We start from the raw sequence: 27368 nt of genomic DNA on the forward strand, positions 1-27368 counted from the left end.
TTTTAAAAAAAAGCTCCAGCTGCACTGCTGTGTCTGATCTGTATCCACTTGTACCAGAGTCTATCTGTGGCCCTACACTTCAGTTCCCCTCCTTACATGACCTACATATTACTTTCTAGTAGTTTATAGTAGTAATATCCTAGTAATTACATAGTAACTATACAGTAATTAGGAGTTACAAGAGTAATAACTAAATATTAAGCCTATGGTTCAAGGAGTTCATTGCTATTACACTTCCCATGCATTAGCTTATTTTAATACTAATCCACCTGTAACCAATGTGCCAGCGTGAGGAAGAGGCGAGGAAAGAAGAGGAGAGGAGGAAGGCTGCAGAGGAAAGGAGGCGCCGGGAGAGAGAGAGAGTCCTGCAGGAGAGGAAAGAGGCAGAGGAGAGGGACAGGAAGATGGATGAAAAACTGCAGATGATTGAAGAGCGAAGGTCAGCAAATCTCTCGCATTCTGAATGAACCACAAGATACTGCCTTGGTTGAGCGAATGTAACAATTAATGTTACTATTTTCAATGTTTGTTGACTTTTTTTTAAAGGAGAATGGAGGCCAAGCTTGAAGAAGAAGCGAGGAGGCGGGAAAAGACTCGATGGGTGAGTATTAAAGTGACTGATTCTATGTGTTGAAAGAGAAGATGCTGATTTTCACTGCATAGTGATTGAGGAGTTGTATGTGTGCGATGGACAGGAGCTGCAGCAGAGAGAGCATGAAGACGAGATGAGGGCTCGTCTCAGACGCAGCGAGTCCATAGAGAAAGCTGCTGTGAGTGTCTTTTAAATGAACAGGCTTTATCCAGGGATGTGGGAAGTAGGGGTGGTGAGGGTCTGGCAGCACCCCCTGATTTCAGGATTGACTTCTACTGCTAAAAATAATAATAATAACAAAAAAGATCTGAACTTTAAAAGACTTTGAATGTAGCAAAGGTCTATGTGTGTTTGTTTAAGAGAGGAGTTGCCGTACGTTCTGTTTGCCGTAAATAAGATTAAAAAAAAAATCAAATGGAAAAACGTCACCACTCGCATGACGTATATGCTGTTTAAAATTTTAGCACCCCCTATTTACAACACCTTCCCGCATCCCCAGCTTTATCCACTTCCAAAGATAATTAGTAGTATATGTAGTGTGTAATTTTCAGTATTCAGCTCATTTGGTGCTGATTCTCTTTCCACCACTAGGAAGCAGCAGCACTGGTTTCTCAGCGTTCCATGAACCCACGGGAGTTTTTCAGACAGCTGTCCTCATCATCCCAGAATTCCTCCAGCCCTGTATCCCCCCGCTCAGGTGAGGGTCTTTCTAAACCATGAATTAAACCTCCATGACAAATCTCATTTAGACATTTTTCCCCTTTACTTCAAATGACAGGACCGGCTCAGTGGTTTTTATATATTATAATATATTATATTAAACCATTTATCATTGTGTATACCGCTTCTAAAGTACAATTTAGGGCTGAATGATTTGGGGAAAATATCTTTGTGATTTTACTGCCCAGTACTGCAACTCAGATTGAAATTGTGATTGTTTTCTATGAATTCAAGTCCAGACCTGTTTTTTTTTTTCTTTTGGTGCAGAAGACCAGAATATTCACTTTTTGAAAACTGGTTGCTTTGGATTAGTCTAACTCCTTTGCACACAGTTCTAGAAGTTCATTGCTGTTAATAATGTAGGAGGAATTAAAATTGCAGCTCTTGTAATTTGAAAATTACACTGTTGAACTTGCTATTTGATATAAAAATATTAATCTTTCAGCCCTAATACAGACCAAATTCAAGTTCTATTCTACTCCTGTTTTTAATTATGTGACCAAGGCTTGAACATCTGGAGGCCCTTAATCAAAATCTTTTTTGGTGGTCTTATTAATTTGTATGCAATAATAAATATTTTATACTTATTCTTACTTGCAACTTATAAGTTGAATACATGCCAAGGGAAACATAATAAAAATATTATACACACTGTTAGAAAAGTAAGTATTAGTCTCTCAAGGTACAAGCAGTGCAAAGGTACAACATGATCCTTAAGGTCCAACTGTGTACCTTATATGAGTTTTAAAGGTACACTACATATTAAGTTCCCAGGAGAAAGGAGCAACTTTTAAACAGAAGAAATCAAATAAATGTGTGGATTCAATGCAAGACTTAAAATGGAGAGAGAAAGAAAAAGAGAGAAAACACTTTAATTGTGAACACAAATAATTGTGTTCCCTGACTGAAGGTACCACAAACATACCAAATCTATTTGAGATCACCCAACAACTTGACATGATTAGTAACATGACTGTAAAATGATTTAGGTATGAAGTTCTTATGAAGTTCTTATGAAGCCGTACACAAGTATGTTCTATATTATCTATATTATTCTATATTAGCTTCATAGCTTCAAAACTAAACAAGCAAGCATGTCTGGCTGATCAGCGACATTTTGAAGTAGAGGAAAATTTGTACATTTGCTTTAAACACATAGTAATATATAATAGATACGTTTTTTTTTTCTTCATCATAAAATATCCAGGCAAGCCTCCATTCCGACGTTACCAGCGCAGTTTGACAGACACGGCCTTCATCTTCGAGCGGGCCAGTGCTGCCAGTGGCTCCACTTCTCCGCTTAGCCCCACTCTTACCTCCCCTTTCTCTCGCACGCCAACCAGCCCTTTTAATCGGGCAATGTCCCCCACCAGTCCCACTTTCCGTCCGGTCACGTCTCCTCCATGCCCTCGTACCCCTGTAAGATCTCCTCCTACATCACCGGCTCAGCGGTCTGCTCCACCTGTGGCCTCTCTGCACAGCCCACCAGTCTCCAGACCACCTCCTCCACAGTCCTCCCCACCATGTCTGCCTGTTTCTCGTGCTTCCGCTCCCCCTGTATCTCCAGGCCCGCAGGCCAGCATGGCTGAGAGTGAATCGTCCAGCCCAGGTGTTACCAGGCAGGAACCTGCTGCTTTTCCAGAAGCTCCTACTGCACCCCTGCCTGAGAGTCCAGTTCAGTTTAAGGGTAAGCTCTAAAACGTTTATACTGAATAAGTTCTTTTAGTGATGGGCATGCTTATTTGAAAATACGGATTACTAAGCATGCAGTTTAGAACTGCAGATGTCTTTGTAGTATTGAAAAACTAAGTTTATTTCAAACTTCTTTCTCAGAACCTGTTGCCAACACCCGCATGTTGAGTGAACTAAAGCCAGAGATGGACTTCACAGTCAAGGCTGTGCTGGTTGAAGAAGAGGAAGAGGAGGAGGAGGAATCAGAGGAACCATGCACCATTTCCTCCCCACCTTCAGAAACCAAAACAACCATGAGCTGCCCAGATGTAGTTGAACTCGAGCAGCCCACTGTGCCAGTCCAGCCTGTGGTCAGCTCTCTTGTGGAGGTAGAGGAGCCTACAGAGGATGAAGAACCAGAGCAGGAGCAGGAACTGGTTGAAGAGACTGAGGAGTTTACTGCAAGTGTGGACCAAGCAGAGCTTGAAGCCTCGGCCAGTGAAAAACCAGCCCTGGTGGAACTCCCAGATGATGAGATTGAGGCAGACATTACAGATGACACAGGCAAGGAGAACAATAGTACAGATCTCAGTTCCAAAAAAAAATGTAAAATGGTAATCAAAACAAGATGAATGATTACTAAACTCTATTTGAACTGTATTAAGTTGAAAACAGTACAATAACACAATATTTTATATTTCACCTTATTAACGTCTTGCTTTTTTTTTTTAAATATACACTCATTCCAAATTTGATACCTGCAACACATTTTAAAAAAGCTGGTACAGGAGTAGCAGATACCACTGTGTTACATCACCTTTCCTGAACAACACTTAATAATCATTTGAGGACTGAAGACACCAATTGATCCAGTTTTGAAGTGGAATTTTATGTTATACAAGTCTGTATGGGACCTTGATTGTCATTTTTGCGCTTCATAATGCACCACACATTTTCACTAATACACCCCCCATGCTATGACAGAGGCTGGTTTTTGGACTTTATGCTGGTAACAGTCTGGATGGTCTTTTTCTTCTTTGGCCTGGAGAAAACAACGTCCATTAGTTCTATAAACAATCTGCAAGGTTGACTCATCAGACCACAGCACATTTTCACCATGCATCAGTGCATTTCAGATGAGCTCGAGCTCAGGGAAGTCAGCAGCGTTTCTGGACAATGTTGACCTATGGCTTCTGCTGTGCATAGTACATTCTTAACTTTTATATTTGTAACATTCATAGATTCTGTGTCGAATGGTGTTTATTGACAATGGTTTGTCAAAGTATTCCTGAGCCCATGTGCTGATATCCATCACAGAAGCTTGCCCATTTTTAATGCATTGCCATCTGAGGAACTGAAGGTCATGGGTATTCAGCTGTAGTTTTTGGCCTTGCCATTTATACAGAGATTTCTCTGGATTCCTTGAAACCTTTTAAAGTGAAACTGCACTGTAGAGGGTGAAACACCTAAAATCGTAGCAACAGCTTGCTGAGCAGTGTTGTTCTTAAATCGTTTTTTCACTGACTTGTTTTTTGGCCAAGTGCTGAGCCTCAACCCATCCTTGCTCCAGGTCTTTTCTGGATATATTGCATCACCTGAACATATCAAAGCGTTCTGAGTCTCAACCCCTTAAAATCACAGGCTTATTACAAACTAAGACTTATTATTCAGTAACTACAGGGACTCCAATGCAAACCGGCTAAGCTATTTTTAGGGGGTTTTTGGAATGTGTTGCAGGCATCAAAGAATGAACGAATAGTTACAAAAAAATAACTTTAAATCATGGAATATCTTGTCTTTGTGTTGTTTTTGTTTAAATACAGGTCAGTGTGGCTTTATAGATCACAGCTTTCTGTTTTTATTTGCATTTTACAAACTGTCTCAACTTTTTTGAAATGAGATTTGTACATGGAATATGAGGAGGTTCTGGATGGTTTGTGGTTGTGATGTATTTTAACATCTCTGTCATTATGTTTGCAGAGGAGTGCGTGAAGGCATCTGAGAATGGAGTGACTGAAGAAGAAAAGCCAGACCAAAATGGTGTATGTCTTCAGAATGGTACAGGTAATGTAATATTATTAAGCAAGATTTTTTTTTTCATGATACCATATAGTGTTGAATTTCTGTTTGCTTTGGTTCTATATTCCAGCACACTGAGACATAACAATGACTTTGAGGTTAATGTGCAGAATATCAGCTGAAATTCAAGGGTATTTACAACTTTATTGGGTGAACCATGTAGGAATGATATCTCTATTCATGTATAGTTCCTCAATTTCAGGGGACCATAAGTAATTGGACAAATTAGCATCATTTTAAAGAAAATGACTATGCATGGTTGCAGTTGATGACTGCCTATATTCTGTAACATCAGCAGACATGTTCTAGCATGATGCCCTTTAGTATGCTGCCACCTTCAGTTCCTGGCTTAGGGGCCTTTTTTGCCTTTACTCTTATCATCAGTAGTTTAAATGCATATTTAGTGGAATCTTTAGAGCTGGAGAAGAATTACACCCCTGTATAATGTTCTGGTGAGAAAGAACTTCATTTATGAATGTCTCTGTCTCATCACTGAACTTTCATTTTCTGTTTTATTCTGAGCTTGCTAACAGATCTCATTCTGCTGCTCTTTAAACCCTGCACCTTGCAAATATAGTGCGCAGTTAGTAGGCAGACTTGCATGTTGTGTGATTAGCTGGGTTACACAGTGTGAGATCAGCTCATGCCCAATGTTTGATTTACTCCCAATTTTTTTTTAAAAAGTCTTGACTCTTAATTTTATCTGTTAAAACACTTACTTTCTGATTGGCTGTCCTGTATTGTACCTCATTCAGAAAGCAATCCAGGCTGAAAAAGTCCTTTTCATGTGAATCAGCAGAGCTAAACTGCTGTAGAATGAACAGCTGTATATATTTAAATGTTTTAGTTTTGATGACCTCACACAAACAGAGAGCTTGTTTATGCAGCTTAGTTTCCATATATGAACTGCATGGACAGAGGAGTGAACAATATGTTATGAAGTTTTATCAGTGTTTACATACTACAGCAAACTCATATTTCATAAAAACAAGGATTTTAGGGACTTTGATGAAATACAGACACATTATTAACAAATTGTGGTAATAGTTGATTATCAGCAACATTAGAGTAAGGGTTAGGTGTAGGAGTAGGTTTAGGTTTTGTGTTGAATTTAAGTTTAGGTTTAGGGTCAGATTTAATAGAACCTGTCACACTCAACTTCAAGTTCAGTTGCATTTAACATATATTTGTTGAGTGTTACTTAAACTCAGATTGAGCAACTGCAAAGTGTCCACAGTGGACTATCAAATTGCAGTGTTACCAGTTTTAGTTTTCCATGATATGTGGCTTTAAGTATAGTTTGTGCTTTTTTCACCCCTGGCCTTATTAAATCGAACATAAATTTTCTACCCATTGAAATTAAATGTTAAATTATTAATTAATATTTAAAGCACATTTTGCACTCTCTGCACACACAAGTACATCCAACCCTGAGTTTGAAGCATTTGGTTGGATCTGAGCATTCCAGTCAGATCTTAATCCCAGAACTATAAAGACTTGGTGTGCATATTTTAGAAAATTGAAACCTTGTCTTTACAGCCACAACAAGTGGATGCATCTTGTGGTAAACTGCCTGATGTCATGCTGATTTCATCATGACTAAAATATTCTTCGGTTATCCATTTGCTGTTGTTTCCCGTGATCTTTTGTGGTTGTTTGCTGTTTACTAAGCTCGCCCAGACATTTTGGCTTTTTAACAATGTACCTGATTGTGATGCACTTAACGTTCTGGCTCTGTCTCTGACTGATTTCTTCTGACTTTCCAGTCTCATGACAGCCTTCTTTTGTGGCATTGACACTCTTTTGGTCCTTATGTGGAGGACCAACAGCAACAGTGCATTACAGATAAAAACGCCAAATCTAGAGTCAAATCTACACCTTTTGTTAGCTCTTCTGTAATTAACCAATTACACTCCGCTGGCCAAGAAACTAATAAGCAGCCAACTGGCCAGTTGCTTAAGTGCTCTGGAATGTAAGGCTGCTTTCTAACCTGTAATATCTATAATTTATAAGGGTTCTGATACCTATAGGGTTCACCCTGTATAAATGTGATCATTCTTAAATTAAAGCTGACATCCTGCAATTTAATTTTATAGATTATTTCAAATCCATTAACCCTTATTCATCGAAGTAGCCTAAAAAGAGTGCAGATCTGACCACCTTTACTTATGTACAAACCACTCTCATTCATTAAACTGGAGTTTTAAGCACGGCTTCAGTGCGTGAAATCAAGGGCAGGCATAATACCACGACTGGAAAGAATAAAATGTAAAATAAACAAAACAAAAAGGCTGTAGAACGATGTGATTGTGCGGTGTGATTATTTTCTTAAAATAACACTTTTAAACACTGTATGATTGCAGTGTATGAGATGCTTCTTTTATTTTTTGGGTGGTGTCAATAGTATAACACAAAAGCGCAGTGTAATATGTCCTTAAATGGAACATAATAGCTGCAGCGTTTGTTAGTACTAATCTGCATATAAAATAAGTACATCCACTTGTGTATTGGATAGCCATGCGCTCAAATTATTAGTATTCCTCCTATTTTTTATTCTTATGATTGGTATTATAGATATTGATATTGCTCAGATTTTCATGCCCTCCTACCAGGTGTATGTTTGATCACACAGATACGGCAATGATGAAACTGATGAATAACAAAACTGTTGGTGAAATTTACACATACTCATGCTGGAGTATAGAACCAAAACAAGCAAACATGTCACTGTCCAATTACTTATGGACTGTACTGTATATGTCCTCCATCAAGCCAAGGAATATGCTGATTCCTCTGAGGAAAGCACACCAGAGAAGTGTACTTACATAGTCAATCGTGAGGAGACTGATGAAGAGGATGTCCAGATAGAGGCATCAGAGAACGGAGAGGTATGTTTTCAAAACCCAACAATTCCTCAATGTGTAGTTTCATTTTTTTGCCATTCATTACATTAAAAAAAAAAAACAGTAAATGCAAAAGTGCTAAATCTGTAGACATAAACAAGCTGCTTCTTTCCTACAGTTAACAGCTGGCAGGCGACTCCTGTGTGTGCGAGCACTCTATGACTACCAAGCAGGTCAGCATTGCCTTTTCTGAGTTTGTGCTCATACACAGCCATGGTAATTTAAGAAGAAAAATGGGTAAAAATGAATTAAATGAATAAAAATAAGATGACTTTGGGCCTCACTCACCAACTGTTCTTAACTAGAAATTTCTTCTTAATACTCACTTATGCAGTTTTCACAAAGATTCTGACATTCACCAGTGTTTTCTTATTTGGGATTTGCACAGCCAAGAGCACAAAGGTGCAAACAATTTAGTGGTTTAAGGACATCATAAGGATCTTAGAACAAATTTAAGAAAACAACTTAGGAAGTTATTGGTGAATGAGGCCCATTGTTAAAGTACAGTTTATGCAATTACTGCACACGTTGTTGGTTACAGGCTCTTTATAACTGGTCTAAATCTGTTTTATGATCCATGCATGTGTTCAGTCTTCTTGGAGTACTGATGATGCCCCCAAAAACAAAATGTATCACAGAAATCAGAACATCATAGAACATCATATCGTCATACTGCCCACCTTACATGTGAGTACTCTGCTTTTCCACAGAGGATGACAGTGAGCTTTCCTTTGAGCCTGGTGACATCATCAGTGACGTGGAAACCGTGGACAAAGCCTGGTGGCGGGGCTTCAGCAAAGATGGCCGCCAAGGTCTCTTCCCTGCCAACTATGTAGAGACCATCTAAGGACTTTTGCTTTTTACCAGAGACAGTCTTCCTCATGCCCTTAGATTCAGTACCAACCCTCAGGGACAGGGAAACTTTGACCAGTAGAGGGAGCCAAAGGGTGCTCCTGATCTGCTGGATAAACCTTAGTGGAGGTACTAAGAGAACAAGGGAACAAAAGACACATCAAAAGGATCCAGGAATAAGGCAGATGTCCAAGATCAGAGCTTGGCCAAGGTTGGGTGAGGATTATGAGGAATTTACCTATTCACGCTCCGCCCACAAATGCGTTGTTTTGTTGTAACTTTTGTGAGGTTGGAAAAGCTTTACAGAACATTGGCTAAAATCCCACCTAACCTAATGAGGCACTGTTGCACACAAGCCAAAATATGGAAAAGTGAGTGCACTATTAATTTCAAATTCTTTTTGTTTTGTATGCATGTTTAAGGTCAGATTGTTGGATCGGATGTAGACTTTTTGTCGGCAAATCAAGGTAATGTTAGCATGTTGGCAAATTGGTCTGGTTTACATTTGCCACAACATAGTCCAGCTCAGTAGCGCGGCATTCTAAGCTGGAAAGTCAGTGCTATCCTGCAAATCAGAACTTAATTTGGTTCAGTGGGATTTTTACCAGCATTCTGCAAAGCAGTGGTCCCCAGCCTTGGTCCTGGAGATCTTTCCTGCAAAGTTTATGTCCAACCATAATCTGCCACACCTGCTACAGATAACTAACTTCTAAATAAGTCCCTGATTGGCTGGATCAGATGCATTGCTGTTAGGTAAGGGGGTGTGGCCAGCATGATAGATGCAGATTGGAACTAAACTCTGCGGGACATTAGCTTTCCATAAGTTGGTGACCACTGCTGTAAAGCTTGTCCAGTCTCATAAGAATATGCTGCGTTTATTTGTTTATAAGTGGGAGCTTGGAATCTTCCAACTCAAAATCAGAATTTTCATGCAGCTTCATGCAAGTCTGGAAAGAAATGGACGATCACAGTAATGTATCACCTGCTTGGCTGCTACTTGCGCAAAAAATCTTATTTTAAAAGCATTTACATTTGAATTAAAGCGCTGTTTGGTAAGCGCTTTATTCGTTTTAAAAGTGGATGTAGGCTATGGCAGTTTACTATTACAATAGTGCTGAAAAATGACACAAAAGGGTGAGCGTCTTAACCTTACACTTATCCAAGAATCCCTGTTTATCAATATTATACATAAATAGTACATCATATACAGAGAGAAACACAAAAGACTGTTTAAAAAATGTAGCTTACAGATAAACAACTTGGAGAAGTCGAAGCTCTTGAGAAACTCTGACTTTCCAAGCGGGAATTACGAGTTAGAGGTCAGAAAATTCCCAGTTCCCACTTGGTCATGAATGCAGCAGTAGTTACGAAAGAATGCATTTGTGGGCGGAGCATAGCGAGGTCAATTGCGAGTCAGGTTGCTTGAAGCTAACCTGAATGATCTACAGATGATTCTTCTTCAGATTTTTCTTTACTTATGATTTTGCTCTGCAGAATGTTTGACTGTTGGTTATGTTTCTAACATGTAATCTAAGTCAATCATGTCCTTTTAATTAATTTGATACTGACTGATGTATGACTTTGCAATGTTAATGTTAGATACAGTAACTATAGGCCTACATTAGAACTGCATTTAGAGCATGTATGAATTCCATTATTTCATGTTTGTTATAGGGATGTTCCCTATATTTACTTACAAAGGTTCTATGGTGCTGCTGAGCAGATTTTGATCTTTTTTTATATAAATATATATGTTCTGTGTTATAATTGTTACAGTGATGATATCCTTTTTTTCTAACCTACAGCTTTTTAAGACAAAATAAGATGCTATAATTGTTCATGTATTATATTTTTGGAGGAAATGGACTTGGGATCAGTGCCCTCAAGAGTGAAATATTCACATCATTCAATACAGGCTTGCTGAAGTTTTGCAACATCATACCAAATATATACAACTGGCGTGCGTAATCCACAAAGAGCTACAGTTGCCGTGAGACTATCTATTCAATAACTTTTATAGCATGAATTTCAGTAGCTCAGCCTATTTTCAGACTAACTTCTTGATGGTTGTTTTTTCTTTGTGATATAAAATACTTCTACATAGAGGTTCAAGAGCAAATTTCAACTCTTAATGTCTTAACTCTGGTAGCTTATTGTTCAAGCCTGTACAGCCAGTTTTTTACTTCATTATTTTCTATCACATATGTTTCCACACTTTTCTCTGATCCAGCACACTTTCATGTTAAAGGTATTAGGTAATTGAGATATTCGGTGATGAGTATTGTTATTCATGCAGCATGAATCCTTTTTAATCCATGCACATTAACTTTTGGGCACTCATATTATGGAGCACCAGATGCACACTTTTCATATCGTTTGTTTATCTGGAATATCATGACTGTCATATCCAAAAAACATGTATTTTGTTGCATGAAATTAAAAAATTTGAAACGAAAAGATTGAATGTTTCAGTAAAGGACTTGGACCGTCAGATGTTCATCATTGTTCTTTCCTAACAGTGTACAGAGAAGCATTTGAGAGGTAATATGATTATTTGTAATTACTTGTAAATCAAAACTGACACAGAGTTAGTTTCTGCTTATTTAATGCTTTTTAATCATTTCATTTCTATCATTCTACATCTTGAATTAGTTACCTCTTCAAAGACAATGTGCATGCAGACAGCCTGACAGGACACTCATCTCAAGGTTAAGTTGTAAAGCTATCTACCAGGATAGTTAGTTCTTTACTGTATCTTCTGATAAAATCTCAATATAGCTGTATTTATAACAAAATCAATATGGTAAAATACAGTTTTAACAAAAGCATTTGTTAAATTACAAAACTTTACAATAGGAAACACTGCGTGAATGAATTTACAAACTTATTTTAAGTACAAGCTGATGGCTCTTAGCAAAGAAAAGCAGTATTATTTAATAGTTTTGCCTCAACATAGTTATATGACGTTATCTTCCATATAATTCTGAGCAGAACGGCTTTTAACGCCACTTTCATCTTACCGACACATTTTACAGTAAACACACAGCTATTCAGAAAAAATGCACAATGAACCACCACACCAAACGTTTGTTACTGAGAATTCCTGCTTTGCATACATGCAGTTGTTTCTTATGTACTGCAGTGCTTACAAAGACTGCAGTATTTTATGAATTGAAACGCCTGAGAATCATATACGCTACGATAAAGTATTCATATCATCATCTGCCAATGTTTACTGGATTGTTTAACTGACTATATCTAAAATTTTAGACAAGGGCAAAATGTCAAAAATGACAGAACAAGTTACTAAGACATTTCCCATTAAATTCACCCTTTACATCATATCGTAAAAGTGCAAAACTGGCTCATAGGCCAATGAAATACAAGGGGAGGGGGCAGTAAAGGTAGTACGCATGTACCAACAATGCAAAAGCAAATCAGGACCATAACTTACATGTCACGTTTGCATAGTAATCAAACATTTTTGTTTATAATGTATTTAGCATGATGAAAAGATTTTGAGAAACTCATTGTCAGTGTAAAATCAGCCTACCTGGAAGAAGAACTATGACTAAAGGAAGAGAACCATCCTGGACCATAGCTATTAAAAAACAATAACTGATACAGTTGTATGCAAAAGTTTGGGCACTCCTAGTCAAATTATGCTCTGCTGATTTTGAAAACTGAAGTGAAAATAAGTTACACATCCTCTACAGAGAACACACTTCTGCACATTTTAATGCACAATTACTGTTTGCTGAATTTAACATATTGGGAAAAACTAAAACATAAAATGTGGCCTGTGAAAAAGTTATGCCATTTTATTTTTAATTTTTTTTGATTATGTTAAAGTCAGCAAATAAGTAGAGATTATGCACTAAACTTCGCAGTGTACATTTGTCTGGGGGTGTTCAAACTGTATCGTTCACGACTGTAAATGTCCTAGAGAAACTCATCCGTGTGCAGCCGGGTCGGAGTACAAACTGAGGAAAAAGTACTCACTCTGAGGTCATCACAGTTACAAGTAGTACATGGAATCACATTTTAATCATGTATTATCTGAGCAACTTACAAAGCTTTTTGAGATTCACTAATACTTTTGCATATATACTTTAGTTACGCAATGACCAGTTCACAACATTAACAGACTGACAAAACACCTGCTTTGTTTTGAGGCCCCAAAGTATTTTTTTAATTATGAGTGATGAGAAACCTCATAAAAAAGTAGTCTGTAACTGATAGCTCCATATGGAGATTACACTGTGTGGGTGCATTTAGTTTTACTGTTGTATCAGCAAGTAGAGCTTATGATAGCTTTTAAGTTAATAATTATATGCTAAGTGAACTCCACTAAATCCTGTTTTATTTTTCCAAACACAGCTTCTATTTATAAAGCAGCTTATGTGTGAAGGCATACCAGTGACATCAATGTTGAGAGCTTCACAAGATGCCAGGTTGTGAGACGTGTGTGTGAGGTGTGAAATTGGCCACACTGAGAAGATTACTGAAAACTACTGCGCCAGTTCGGAGATCTTTAGCCCAGTTTGGAAGACACAGTAGGAAAACTCAGATTTACAAGGTCTATTCTAATAGAAACGCTGCATTCTACATTTTGAGGTCCAGAATTGCAGGTTCTTGCATGTAGTATAAGTGAGTTATGTATAAATAACAGTCCATCTACCATGGTAGTGACCCAGTTGAGAAGGAAATCTCCCATGAACGCTTGCGTTTGTCACATCTTCAAATGCGAGGGCAGTCACATGTCCTCAACCTGAGTCATTCCAGTTCTTCCCAGAGGTTGCATGACAACGAGCTGGCCCAAGTTAAACATGAAGACTGACTTTTAAAGTGTAGACTCCTCTTGAGAAAACCAAAAGAAGCTACACCTGACTCTGTAGCCAGTTTCTGGGGTCCAGCTTTGCTCTGAGGTTCCTCAGGCTGCGGCGGGCACCAGATGGCCGAGAAAAGGCCAGATCTGACTCAGGGCTGTTGCTGCCCTCGCTGGAGCTGTTGCTGGACGTAGAGCTGGAGCAGGAAAGAGCCGTTTGACTGGGCCGAGGAGCAACTGAGCCTGCAGAAGGAGCCTGACAGGAGCACTGGAAGCCCCCATAGCCCCGCTGGGCCTTGAGGGTGGACAGCTTGGCGTCCAGGGAGAGGGTGCGGGGACGGAAGCGGCCGGAGGGGAGGTCGCGGGGCCAAGCGTGATGTGAGCGAGGGCTGGTGCTGCAGGGACTATCACTGTCTGAGGTCAGGCTGGCGTCAGAGGAGAGCAGGCCGGAGGGGCTGCGGGGTTGGCGGCTATGCAGGCGGGGGCTGGGAGTGTGAGGGGAGTGGCGTGCAGTACGATGATGATTCCTGTGGTTTTGAGGGCTTCCAGGGGGCTCCTCCTCAAAAAGTGACATCCAGTGAGGTGGGGCGTCCAGCTGAGCTCGCAGCTCAAGCTCTTCAATACGCCTCGCCAGGATGTCAGTGACTGTGCCTATGTCATCAGAAGTGTCAATAACTGCAGGAAGGACAGGAACATAGAGCTGTTACTTACTAGTGCTTTGAACTAATGCAAACTGATTCATTTTTTTCTCCCATCTATTCCCAGCATAACCTCTTAAACTGTAGACATATTATTCAGCTATTAAATTTAAGGCTTATTATTTACTAACTATTATGAAAACTAATATTCAGTTATTAATCTGTTACTATGGTTATTTAACACAGTTAATTCACCTCAAGATTTATTTTCAGTAACCACTATACACTGCTATAATTAGGATTACAAGTATTTCAGAGAGATTAAATGAAATGTGTGCCCATATATGGGCCATTGTAGTTTACAGAGTTTATAATGTCCAATTTCCAGTGCAATCCCCCATCACAGTACAGTGTGATTAATCTGCCAGAGCCAGAGATCTAGCAAATGGTTCCATTAATGAAAACCTGTCACTAAAACATTTAGTTTGCGCTGTTTTGTCACAACACCATGCAGGATGCCAGGCCAGCTGATACATCACTTAATTATGCACACGAGAGAGACTCTTCCAAGGAGAACATGACCACCCTGACAAAACCCAACAAATGGTACTTGAATTCTAGCTGCATGGTTTATCTGCAATCCTGATTAATGCTTTCACCAAGTGAAGGGTTATACCACCCTGGGTGGTATAACAATTTGTAAAAAAACTGAGCTTCATCAGTTATTCATTCAAAGCTATGAACACCAAATGACAGCTGCATTCACACTGCTATTTATTAGCAGTTAGTTTTTCAAGTGAACCTGAAATCAACACAGGCTTTTTTTTCTTTTCTTTGTTAGTTCCCTGGTCAAGTTAAAAGTCCATAATTTTGTTTTCCTGAAATCTTCTTTAAAACATAATGACTTTAGCTCTAAAACAGGGGTGTCAAACTCAACCACTAAGAGGGCCATTTTAAAAAATCTTAACAAATCTGTGGGCCAGGAGTACATATGTTTTATTTTATATTAACATTTTGCTATAAACCAAACCATTGTTTATTCAAAATACACAAGAACTTCAACAGTAAAATACAGGCACTTTAAATATTACAAGAACACTTGAAATTTTTAAAATTCAAATATCCCCAGGTGATCGGTCTTTTAAAGCTACCTATTTGCTTGTCTTTGCTCCAAGTTCATTAATTCTTTGGATCAATTTCTGACCTGCTGCGCTGACGTTAAGTGATTTTATTGGCTGAACTGCAGTTAGTGTGTTTGGTGATACGACTGGTGTGGAACTATACAGAATTGTGTAGAACTGATGTGAAACTGCTGTCCCATAGATTGTTGTTGGGGTAGGAGAGTTGGAGCACACAATGTTGCAGTGCATTGTGAAATTAATAATATATGTATGTTGTATTATTAATAATATTAATAATAATAATAATAATCAGCGGGTGGGGGAAAATAATAAAAGCTAATAATAGCTTTTATTATTATAAAATAAATAGTTTCACCTCTCCTTCCCATAATGGCTTTAGAACTCAGACCTCACCTGGTTAAAGCTGAATTGTGGGTTGTGTGGATCTAGTTCATCATTTTGCAGATCCGAATGGAGGAGCCACATACAAACCATGATAAAACACTAATAGCAGCAAGCTACCATTGTTTATGGATTCACCTTAGATCTAAATTTTTATTTTTGGGATACTGTATTTTATTATGCTGTATGTCATTATACTATGCATATTACATTGTTTGGCTTCATTTCATAAAAGCAATAGCTGCTTGATTTTGACTGGCAGGGGGTTTAATTTCACGTTGAATGCTTGTAAACATAAGCCTTTAACCACATTAAAAGCAACTCATTCTCCTGAGTTGCTTGTTTTTACCCGCTAAGCGCTGTAAGACTGTGAACCATAAGCCTCGAGTCTCTTCATCCATAAAGCGAAATGCTGTTTTCACAATGCGTGAATCGAATGGACCACAAAACCACAAACAAACCATATCTAGACGACTGTGGGAGGTGCTCCGAGTTGGGTTTGTTTGTGGGTTCTGATGTCTGAGTTTGTTGGAGTCACTTGAGAAGCTAAACCTGTCCAGTGTCTCAGGATCCCTCAGTATAGCACAAGGGCAAATGAGATATTTTGAGGGCAATTCAAAGAACAGACAGGCTACAGACAAAGGCCAGGCCAGGACACAGTACAGAGTTTAGTAGCAGCAGCAGAAGAGAGCTGTCCGAAACAACCACTCTGGTTACTTCACCTGTCGCTGTAATAGGAGGAGAGCAGTGCACGGATCTCAGCAGAGACAGCGTTATCCTGCAGCAGCAGACCCTCGCAGGATGGAGGGGTAGAAAGAGGGGGTGCTAAGAGGAAGGATAACATAACCACAGAAGGGGAATACGAGTGGGGAGGGCACGGTTTGGCAGGGTTGTTTATTTGTATGGTGAAATAAAAGAAGATGTGTGTGTGGGTTGAAGAAAGGTAAAAAAAAAATATGGTGCGATAGAAGTCGTGTGAATTGAGTATAAATATAGTCAGTGATTCAATGAACAGAGAAAGAAGGGACATGAAAAGAAGATAAAATAAGGAAGTTGAGGGAAAGGAAAAAGGACAGTGACAGAAACATAGCAAAAACAAAGGAGGAAAGGAGGGGAGAGACAAAGAGAGACAGAAAATCAGTGCGTCAGAAATTCTTTCATCTAGAGCGACTCAGCTTAGGAGGGGTAAGGTTCGAAACAAGTGCACAAGCATTATCGTTTAACGACAAGGAAGCATGTCTGCTCTTTTTGAACGTAGGTTATTTCTTATCCCAAGATATAAGAGAGATTACCATGTACTATATTTATTCTCTAAACTGAACAGAGTTAAATGCTGCAACCTCTTACCCATCTCATGGTAGAGAGAGCCCTGTTTGGCTGTAATTAGAGCAGGTTTGCGTGGTGAAGGCTGGTCAATCTTCATCAGCTCGTCACAGCACTGCTTCCACTGACCTGTAGGGGGAGATAACGGCTCAGGCAACCAAGCAACAGAGTGCAATCTCTCAGTTTTTTCTGCATTCATCTAATAGCACTAGAAAATTACCTAATGTTAGCAATATGGTTTTAAACACACTCACTGTAGCTCAGTGAGTTAACGTTTACAATAAGGCTTTCTTTGGTATCTTTTTGAGAGCACAGAACAGTCATATCACAAGCTGTGTCAAGTGTGTAAGATGTTTAATAATACTAACGATGTTTTTGAAAGGTAACTTAAATATCATGTGACACTGTTACACTGTGATACATTTGGAAAATATCACTATATTTAATTTTATTAATATCACCTGCCCTATTTTGTGCTTTAACAGTGTTTATAGGTATAACACAGGAAACTCCTATTTTACAAATGATATTGGCACTTTAAAAATAATGCAACTGGTACTATGAAGGCTTAACAAAGAAATAAGAATAAGTCTACACTGTACTGTACGCATATGTGAATCTACATCTGATCTCTCACTCACTCATGTCAAAGAACTGCTGCCAGAAGGCCTCCATCCAGCGCTGTGTGTCCTCCCGACAGTCTGTGGCTAATGTGTGTGTGACCTCTTCTCCTCCGTACTGGTTACTGATGCAGATGCTCTGAGCTTTGCTGTGAGGGTCTCTCTCTGCTGCACGTATCCTCGTCTCCTATGACACACGAACACATTAAAGCTATTAAACATATGTCTCTTTACAGTCATGTGGGCAAGGACAAATAAGGCGACATCTGGCAGTTACTGCCATAAAAATTGTTTTACTACGAACAGTAAAGGCTACACAGAACTTTGAAACCATTTACAGAGTTTGGCAAGACGTCTGATGTGGATCTATATACTTACTGTTGCTCTGGTGGAATGAAAAACAGAACTGGCCTTTTCAAATAACCTTTGAATTGAACTTGAGATGGACACATTTACTTTCAGGGGTGAAAATCTCTGATCTGACAATTTGATTGGATTCAACTTTTCAGGTACAATTCAGAAATGCTCTGAATACTAGGTATGGTAATCGTGGGCTGATGCTGATAGCTGATATTTTTCACATACATCTGCCGATGATGATACATAAACATTTATGTATGTAAAACTCAGCAAATAAACAGTAATTGTGCGTTAAAAAGAGCAGAAGTGTGTTCTCTGTAAAGGAAATGTTTTCACTTAGCAAGTCAACATAATTTGACCAGGGGTGCCCAAAATTTTGCATACAACTGTATACTTGGATTAGCAATACAGAGAAATATAACATTTATTTACATAGTCATGGGTTAGCAACAACAACATCGTACGGGGGTGCATCTGAAAAGTCTAATTTTATTTTGCCCAGAAAAAAATGCATACATTTGTTATTATATGACTATATTATTTTATGATTTGAATGTTTTAAAACGTATGCACCTGAACACCTCCAGACCAATACTTTATGCATTTTTAAAACGCTGTTTACATTATCATGTCTTGAATTCAGTGCAAAGCTTTTTTACAGTGCCACCATTTCATCCACACATGGCAGTTCCTCATTTCCCCAGCAGATGGAAGCAGAGGCTCATTAGCATGCTCACAGGTTCCTCTACTTCTCTCCAGAATGGGCTCACATGCTTTGTAATGGAAAACCCACAGGGCAGACTAACTAACTGACATCTTTTTGTGTATCTTAATGTGACTCAAAATAAAAGACTACTCAATAGTTCATGACAAACTACTCACTGTTAGTAAGACCAAACTCTGAAGAGCTGACACATCAGGACCTGTCATGACAAACACACCGTCTCCCTGTACTAGACACTGACTTCATAAACTCTGAGTCTGAGCCACTCGATCACACGTGTATATAGGAGTGTGTTTGGTTTACACTGAATAACTGCTCACTTTGTTGATGCCGATAGTTAATAAGGGCTCCACGTTGGCCTCAATGTCTTCTTGCCGGCGGTAACAGAAGAGGTTTGTTCCTTTTAGGACGCCATAAACATTCGTCCATCCTTGGGGCTCCCCACCGAGCTGGACAGAGTGAAAGTATAAGACATTAGAAATCTGAGCAACAGCAATGTGAACCAGTATATATGTGTGCATGATTGCGAGTGTGGATTTTACCTTGACCCTGAGGCAGCCACTCATCATCTGGTTTGTCATACAGTGAGGCTGAGCTGCTAGACGACAACATGCACTGCCATACAGCGGCAACCAGTACGAACACTCCTCTGTAGAGGGGAGAGAGGGGGAGGGGGGGATATTGATTAAAGGGACAGTTCTGACTTTACACATCAAAATTAAAGTCACTGTCCCTCAGCTCTTTTCCTATTAGACAGGCTTGACTTTGGGCTTAAGTTATCTGGCTAAACTGAGAAATCCTGCTTTGTGAAATTCACCCCAGGAGAATGTTTCCTTTTTTGTAATCATCTTTTTGCTGCATTTATCAAAAAGGGGAGAAGGGATAGGTGTGCAGGACTGTAACATACACTGTTAGGTAGAGTTGGGCAAAAAGTAGTGATGGCTGAAAACTGAATAAAGTGTCCTGAATGTATGGCATTTCATTACAATACATAAAAAAGCAACATATTTAGAATACAGACTGATGAGGCACATAAGAGTAGTTTTTATTTGGTGACATAATCAAGAGTAAAAACCAAGAACTCCAAGAGATGGAGCAGTAGGTATGTATATATATATATATAACTCAAACTCAGCTTGACAAAAAATTAACATGCCCTGAGTTTAGCAGAAAGACTAATATTCCACGTTATTTAGGTGTATACTCATCTATCTGTCTATGATATAGACACTGAATGCTGTACCAACAGTCTGAATTACATAAATGGGTGAAGTTTATTTTTTATTTTCCGTGCGCGCTCTCTCGCTCTCTCTCTCTCTCTCTCTCTCTCTCTCTCTCTCTCTCTCTCTCTCTCACGTATATATATATATATATATATATATATATATAGACAGATAGATAGATAGATAGATAGATATAACCAGATAATATAATATATATAATCTATATATATAACCAGAAAGCTTATGTACATGTGTACAACCTTGGCCTGAGAGTGTCTAAGTAGCCAGTTGCTGCAATGCATCTTGGAAGTTGTTTTCAAAATAAAAGCTTATGGAGACTTCAGTGGGAATAAATGTGTGCACTTCTTGGGCTACGGTGGGCCAATTTGAATAATTTTTGCATAATTATTTTTCAGGGAGCCTAAACTGTTTAACAAGCAGTTCTGGTTCTAAATATCAGTATTATTATTATTATTGCTTATCAAAGCACCAAGTTGTTAATAACCAAATTCTTGCTTTCTTCATTAGTACTATAAAAGAGCCAAAACAAAGCTAACACTATGGGATCATTTGAGATTAATCCAGCAAAAATTAAATATAAATAGCTACCCGTGAGCATCTGAAAGACTGTTAACATGCCTCCTTACTGACACTCTCCCATTAACCAGACGCTACTGGCAATTTATACTCAGTTTTATGAGTGTGACCCTGACGTAATAAATTTGACAGACACTCACTATTGCACACACACACATACACACACACAACCTGCACACAAATTTAGGCCCTTAGCTGCCTGGCGTCCCAGCCTGATTGCCTCTAATAGCCAGATAACAAGCATGCTGTAAAACTAATCTCTTTTAAATCACTTCCTGATATCCTCTAAAAGAAAAATTGAAGTGTTATCGTCTTTTGATCAAACACAAAGCCTAACCTTCTGTCTAGAGCCACGTACATTAATCCCACCCATCTTATAAAAGAACAAAGTAGAATATTGCTGCTTCACAAAGGAGAAAAGAAGAGATCAGGAAACAAGAAGTAGAGAAAAGGTAGAGGACAAGAGAGAGAGAATAAGTATGGCAGGAGAAAGAGAATAAAAAGACAAAAGGCAGAGTAGCCAGGAGTGATGAGAGAAGAGGAAATAAATAAGGAAAGGTAGAAAATGAGGGAAAGAAAAGGAGAGAAAAAATTAGGCGATGGAGAGTAAGGAAAAAAGGTAAAGTATAAGTACATATATAAGTATGTATAAGACGAAGAGAATAAGAAAAAGAAAGATATATATGAGAGGAGATAAAAAGTAGAGGAAAGACAGAGGACAGATATGTGAAGTGTCTCACCGTTGCCAGTAATAGTGAGGTCGTGTGTGCGGAAGCTGTCCTGGACATGAGAGAGTGTGAGGGTGGTGTGCGCCAGGAGATGATACTTCGGTCCTCTGTGGAAACACACACACATGAAAGTGAAAATACAGTAATTGAGACTTCTGTAATATGTACATATGTAAGAATAAGTGCTTCTGTAGGGCCCGACCAATATATTGGTTGGCTGATAAGACCCAACACAATGTCTCAGTAATAGGGTGACATCTTAGACTGTTATGCTGCTGGGCAGCTCATTATGAAGCACTCTATGTTTAACTATAATTTCAGTAATACAAGCTGAACTGGTGAATCTGATACAAAATATATAATATAATATATAAATATAAGAAATATAAAATACAGGTAATACAAAAATGCATCCAAATCTAATCTAGCATGAGCATAACATGTTATAACAGAAAAAAACGCTTTTATAAAAAGAACTAATGAAAATTAAGAACAATAAATGGTGATACGAGATTATTTATAGTGATTACATTTTTTTGTGATAAACAATATGCTTTGCTGAGTGAACTGTGGATATTGTCAGCACTGAACAACTGCATGTTTCAGTACAGACATCATATAGTTGTCAATCGTCTGGCAGGTCCCTCTGATCCACTAATAAATTACTGCTCACTGTCCCACACTCTCGAATTAAAGCCTAAGGGAGATTAATGTGAGATCTGCATCAGCTTTAAGTTTAAATCTTGCCTCAAAACTAAGCTATTTTCCTTGGCCTGTGACTGCGTCTATTTTGTGTAATTTTATGTGTCCAGTTATTAATCCAAATTCATTTTTTTAATTTATGTATTACTTCAATGTTGTCTTATCTTTTATTGTTTTGCTGTTTAATTGGACAACTTTTGTTCCAACATATTATTTATGCTGCACTGTTAGGATGTGGTTCTATGATCAAATTTGCCTCTGTTTGTTTATAAATGTTTTACTTGGTTAGCTGAACAGCACTTTGGTCAACTTTGGCTATTTTTAAATGTGCTACAGAAATAAACTTGACTTGGCAACTTCTAGAGTATAACATTATACAGGCCAATTTATCAGTATCAAACACAAAACTTTCTCAAAAAGAGAAAACCTATGTGCCCTCATGTTCAGTGAGTCAGTCATATACAGCACCATATCTTACTGCTACCTTGCTAAGCTAAATTGCTAAGTTTAAACAAATCTGGTCCAATTACATATTTTGTTGATTTTCTAAGCAAGTCACATCCTCCACAGGGAACAAACTTAAATATGGCAGTATCACAATTCTGTGCCAATTTTAGCTCACAATTTCTATTCTGTTACTATTTGTTATCTATCTTTCTCTCTCTATCAGCCACATTTTATGTATGTTAAATTTTATAATGTGTTACATTAAGCAAATAAACAATTTTTGTGCAAACTGTGCATCAAAATGTGCAGAAGTATGCTCTCTGTAGAGGAAGTCTTGCGTTATTTTCATATAGAAAATCAACATAACGTAATTTGACCAGGGGCGTGCAACCTTTTGCATACGTCTGTATCTGAGCCCACTGAATCCTGCAGGGTCAAAAACACCACTGATACATATCATGAAAAGTTGTGTACAAACACGTTATTACATTATAGCTCAGATGTAGGTTACATGTAATGGTGAAAGTAAGCTTTTTGTAGCGGGTTCTACAGACAGTAGCCCAGTTGCTTTTTGTGAATCAGAGAAAGAGATGAGCCCCCAAGTCTTGCTGCTGTTCCACTAGCATGCTGCAGACAATTGTTTTTTTTTTAAAGAAATAATACATTTTGTCCCATCGCTTGTGCGATACTGTGTGCGCGTGTATGTTTAAAGCATTTATACGGATACTCACGGCACCGGTGGTACGGGCAGCAGCAGTGGTGCGGCTCCTCCGTTGCTGACAGGGCTGCAGGCTCCGGGCTCCAGAGCCGCCCGCAGCTTCTTCCCCGACGAGCGGCCCAGTGAGGAGCTCAACTTGCTGGCCAGTTTGCGCGGCGTGCTGCCCGCTGAGTAATCATCCTCCGAACAGCAGCTATAGAGCTCCAACCTCAGCTCAAAGCCTGGGCTCGCTTCATTACTGCACACAAGAAAGTGCATGTACACATCTCTGAGTCATTACATATTCTATGTGAGGACACCACTTCATTTTAGGCCGGTGCCTGGTTATTTGTGGGGTGCTTTTCAAAGCGAAGAATCTCATGCTACATGTTTAGTCACATGTAATCTACATAACAGCACAACAAGAGTGAATAATTGCAGCACTTAGTATAGCATTCAAAAATTTGGAATCATCCAAAGAGATCCAGTTAAAATTGTTGTTCGTTAGTAATGTTAAAATAATACATCAAAGTCTTTTATTTTATTACTTTATTCAATAATAACTTATATAAAAGTATTCTGGAACTGGACATATAAACCATAAAAAGGTATTTTATATGTTTTATTCAGTATTCCACGTACTTTTGGGAACAACTAAAAAGTTAAAATGATTAAATGATAATTACTATGTGAGGATCTATTTAGACTTTTTTGTCTTTATTTTTTTCATTATAATTTTCATTCTTGATGTTACACATCTATTCCAGTTATTTTAGAATCATGTACAGCTCTGTTCATAATCCTGGACATACATAAGTTTACTAGATTCATTTTACACACGTATCTGCAACAAAATAGTTACATATTAGTGAAAGCATTGATTGAAATAAAGCTAGTCTATATTTTCCATAAATAGGGAGATGCCAATAACCTACTCTATTTGGACTCATTTCTTTAACCTAGATCAAGTCTAATTTTAATCTCACAGAGTAATGCTCCAGCTCTAGGATTGATCAGGCCCAAGAAATAGGTCATACTCAAACACAGACTTATACATACTGAACACAGCAGGCGTACTAAAGCGTATTGTAAGGGCAGAGTTTAAAATTTGGTTTATGCCACCCACACACAGAGGTAGGCTTTAGATGATTCATAATTCCCTAATACAAACACACACACAGCTCATGTAAACCGAGTGGAAAAGTGTCATGTTTGCATGGCCTTGTACATGATTTATGCAGTAAACATTTCTGTGAGGAGGGATATTTAGTGTATACGTCACCAAATAAGGCACATGAACTTACAAGACTATAGTGTTGTCGAAGCAGATGTCTGTGAGGGTTCTGTCCACCATCACCATGTCGGTGTCAAAAATCTCCCCTCCTAACTGCAGCAGACAGAACACAGCACAGCGGTGCAGCTCTGAGAGAGAGAGTGAGAGAGAGAGGGAGAGAGAGAGGGAGAGAGAGAGAGAGAGAGAGAGGGAGAGAGAGAGAGAGAGCGCGCAAGAGAGAGAGCGTGAGAGAGAAAATGAATAAGGCAAATGCAGTAAACAGACCGACAGTGTCTTCCGACTGTAGCTCTGTAAATACACCAGTCAGTATTCTTAAATTAAACTCAGGGTGTTAAAGCTTCACATTTTCAGGCTTGATGTAGTATTACTATACGTATTAAAAATAAAATACTGAAAGGAAAAATACAGTTGGATGGGAAAGTTTGAACACTCTTGGTCCAATGACATGTTTTGTTGATTTTCTAATCTAAGTTAACACACTCAATTTTAGAGAACAAATTTCTATATATTTGTTTAACATATCTGAAAAAAAATTTAAGTATAAAATGTGCCATAACTTTTGCAAAAGTCACACTGTTTGTTTTGCAGCAAATAAACAGTAATTGTGTATTAAAAATGTGCAGAAGTGTGTTCTTTGTAGAGGATGTCAAACTTAGAAAATCAACAAAACGTCATTTGATGGGGTGCCCAAACTTTTGCATACAACTGTACGCATATAATTTGCACTCCTGACCAATTTCTGAGGGGGTCCCCACTGTAGCACTGTATACCTCTATGAGAAACAGCTGCACAGTGACATTCTACGTTTTTATGCTCGAAGCACCTGCAGACAGTAATACTAAGCATGGGACACCTTTACTCATCCTCAAAATGTTTACAGATTGTAAATATCCAGCTCAATCTGCGTGCTAGTGGGGAATGCAATGTCTTGAAAAAGACCACCGTAGCATATTAATGGAATTTATTTCATAACGATTTTGGAATAAACACAAACACCATGCTTGCAATGCACACAAACTACACCTGCTCTCATAATTTTATACAGTTGTGAAAAAACAACAAAGCCTTTCATCTATGGGACCAATTCATGTCTGTAAATTTCTGTGGTATACAGGAAAACAAGGCATGCACTTCCTGCATGTTCTGTAGCTTTCCCTTCTCCAGCTTTAATAATAATGCGCTGTCACCTATAGAGCTGCAGAAAGTGGTTTGTAAGTGCCTTGTGCCTCAGTCTCAAAAAGAGGCATTAAAAATTAACCATGTGGCACTTGGAATGCATGATAATGGACCACAATGTAAAATTAAGAATGTATGTGTTGCTATGCAAGATGGAGAATGGTTTAAACGTGGCGTATTAAGATCATTTATATTAAGTGTATATACATTTTATTTTTTATTATAATGGACAAATAAATTAGTGACAATGCTTTAATGGAGGTAATCTATTACCCTGATGTGCTAATTATTTTTGATATTGCCAGGCCTAGTGTCTTTGATAATGTGATTTTCTGCTAGCACCCTTGTGGGATTCCAATAGCATGTTTCAATTATTTACATTAATATTTTTTTGGCTGTTCTAGATTAAACACACACATAAAATACATTCCATGTTTATCTGAAGACTGTAACAGGTATTTTAACATTTGTTTAACCATGTATGCTGAAATTTTACAGTGACTCTTTCAGCAAAGTGTCACAAACGAACAGAGCTGCTGCCACTGTTTTTCATTACTTCTTTTTCTTTGGCAATTTTTCTCCCCAGTATTAGTCAGGTTCAGTTCTAGCTCCAGCTAAGTCTTCTTTCGAGGGTAAAGGCTAGTAGGAGCTTCCTCTGAGTCATCTGAAGCTCCACCAGATCTCTTTCAACTGCTGCTAACACAACATTATTGGACAGCTCAACACACTTGGAGGAGAATGCTTACAGACAGTTTTGTTACGTCAGCTAACCATTTCTAACATCTGACTGAAAAGCACTGGTCAGGCTATCACTCGGATTCACAGTTAGTGACGTATCTAGGACTTCCAGAAGGTATAGAGTGATGGTTTTCTGTTACAAAATTGATCCCACCTATTGAAAATCAAAACGTGATTGATTGATTATTTATGTTAGCGATAAATCTGACGTTATGCCTTCAGTTCTGCTCTGATGTCCTAAACAATGGAAGAGCTTGCATCTGGCTGTATCTACCTACACAGCACAGAGTAAAAAAATGTTAATTTCCCCCTGGATGTTTCAAGGTTTCCAATCAAAACTTAACAATGAAATAAGAGCACTATTACAACACGTAAAGTTTAAAAACAACAGGCCTGATAATGCTAATAAAAAGAAGATTCTAATAAAAAGAAATACGAACTTTCCTACTGACACCATCCTTATGCAAACTACTATCTAATCACAGCAGATTAATCGAGAAGGTATATTTTAATTTTTTAACAGATTAAAGTGAATATAACTGATTAATTATGATACTGCTAATTGTTACGTTTGTTCACATTTAATTGGAGTCTCTGTGCATTGACTCTTACCTCCTTTGTTTTTGAAGTATTCTGTGTCTTTCCACATCAGAGGGATTCGAAGGTCTGTGATAGAAACACACATCCAGAGCAAGAAATCAGACAAGGTCATGACACACACACACTCAAACACATGTGCCCTGTCTCATGCATGATTACACACACACATGCACGCAGACAGCATCTTCGCCGCCACAGATGCTGGAGCTGGCTGTCTCCACAATGTCAATCACGATTAGTATCTGTCGCTCTCCCTCCTTCACTCACACAAACACTCACTCTCTTATCTGGAGGTAGCAGGCAGTCACTGCCAGGCTGTTGGTGTAGGAGGAA

General features: G+C 38.5%; 2 protein-coding genes across 6 annotated transcripts in view; one reads left to right on the forward strand and one right to left on the reverse strand.

Moving 5' to 3' along the window:
- The window catches only part of si:dkey-40c11.2 (drebrin-like protein), a 77171-nt gene extending 65897 nt beyond the window's left edge, over positions 1-11274 (forward strand). Inside the window, exons 7-16 of the mRNA XM_036597894.1 lie at positions 288-439; positions 547-601; positions 696-770; positions 1184-1289; positions 2520-2999; positions 3146-3547; positions 4964-5047; positions 7835-7950; positions 8084-8138; positions 8676-11274. Of these exons, the coding sequence (XP_036453787.1) occupies positions 288-439; positions 547-601; positions 696-770; positions 1184-1289; positions 2520-2999; positions 3146-3547; positions 4964-5047; positions 7835-7950; positions 8084-8138; positions 8676-8812 (1662 nt within the window). The 3' untranslated portion in view covers positions 8813-11274. The remainder of the gene's footprint in view (positions 1-287; positions 440-546; positions 602-695; positions 771-1183; positions 1290-2519; positions 3000-3145; positions 3548-4963; positions 5048-7834; positions 7951-8083; positions 8139-8675) is intronic.
- A 131-nt stretch (positions 11275-11405) lies between these two features.
- The window catches only part of rtkn (rhotekin), an 86748-nt gene continuing 70785 nt past the window's right edge, over positions 11406-27368 (reverse strand). For 2 of the 5 annotated variants that reach the window (XM_036597895.1, XM_036597898.1), the window contains exons 4-12: positions 27048-27101; positions 24532-24649; positions 23262-23486; positions 21394-21488; positions 19376-19482; positions 19154-19282; positions 17771-17936; positions 17154-17258; positions 11406-14320 (exon numbers count right to left, since the gene is read on the reverse strand). In XM_036597895.1, coding sequence (XP_036453788.1) covers positions 13698-14320; positions 17154-17258; positions 17771-17936; positions 19154-19282; positions 19376-19482; positions 21394-21488; positions 23262-23486; positions 24532-24649; positions 27048-27101 — 1622 coding nt within the window. In that variant the 3' untranslated portion in view covers positions 11406-13697. Of the gene's footprint in view, positions 14321-16528; positions 16632-17153; positions 17259-17770; positions 17937-19153; positions 19283-19375; positions 19483-21393; positions 21489-23261; positions 23487-24531; positions 24650-27047; positions 27102-27368 lie in introns of all 5 variants that reach the window. The other 3 variants (XM_036597896.1, XM_036597897.1, XM_036597899.1) reach the window with 2 other exon arrangements.

This window comes from Colossoma macropomum, unplaced genomic scaffold, assembly GCF_904425465.1.
Source record: "Colossoma macropomum unplaced genomic scaffold, Colossoma_macropomum, whole genome shotgun sequence".
Lineage (NCBI taxonomy): Eukaryota > Metazoa > Chordata > Actinopteri > Characiformes > Serrasalmidae > Colossoma > Colossoma macropomum.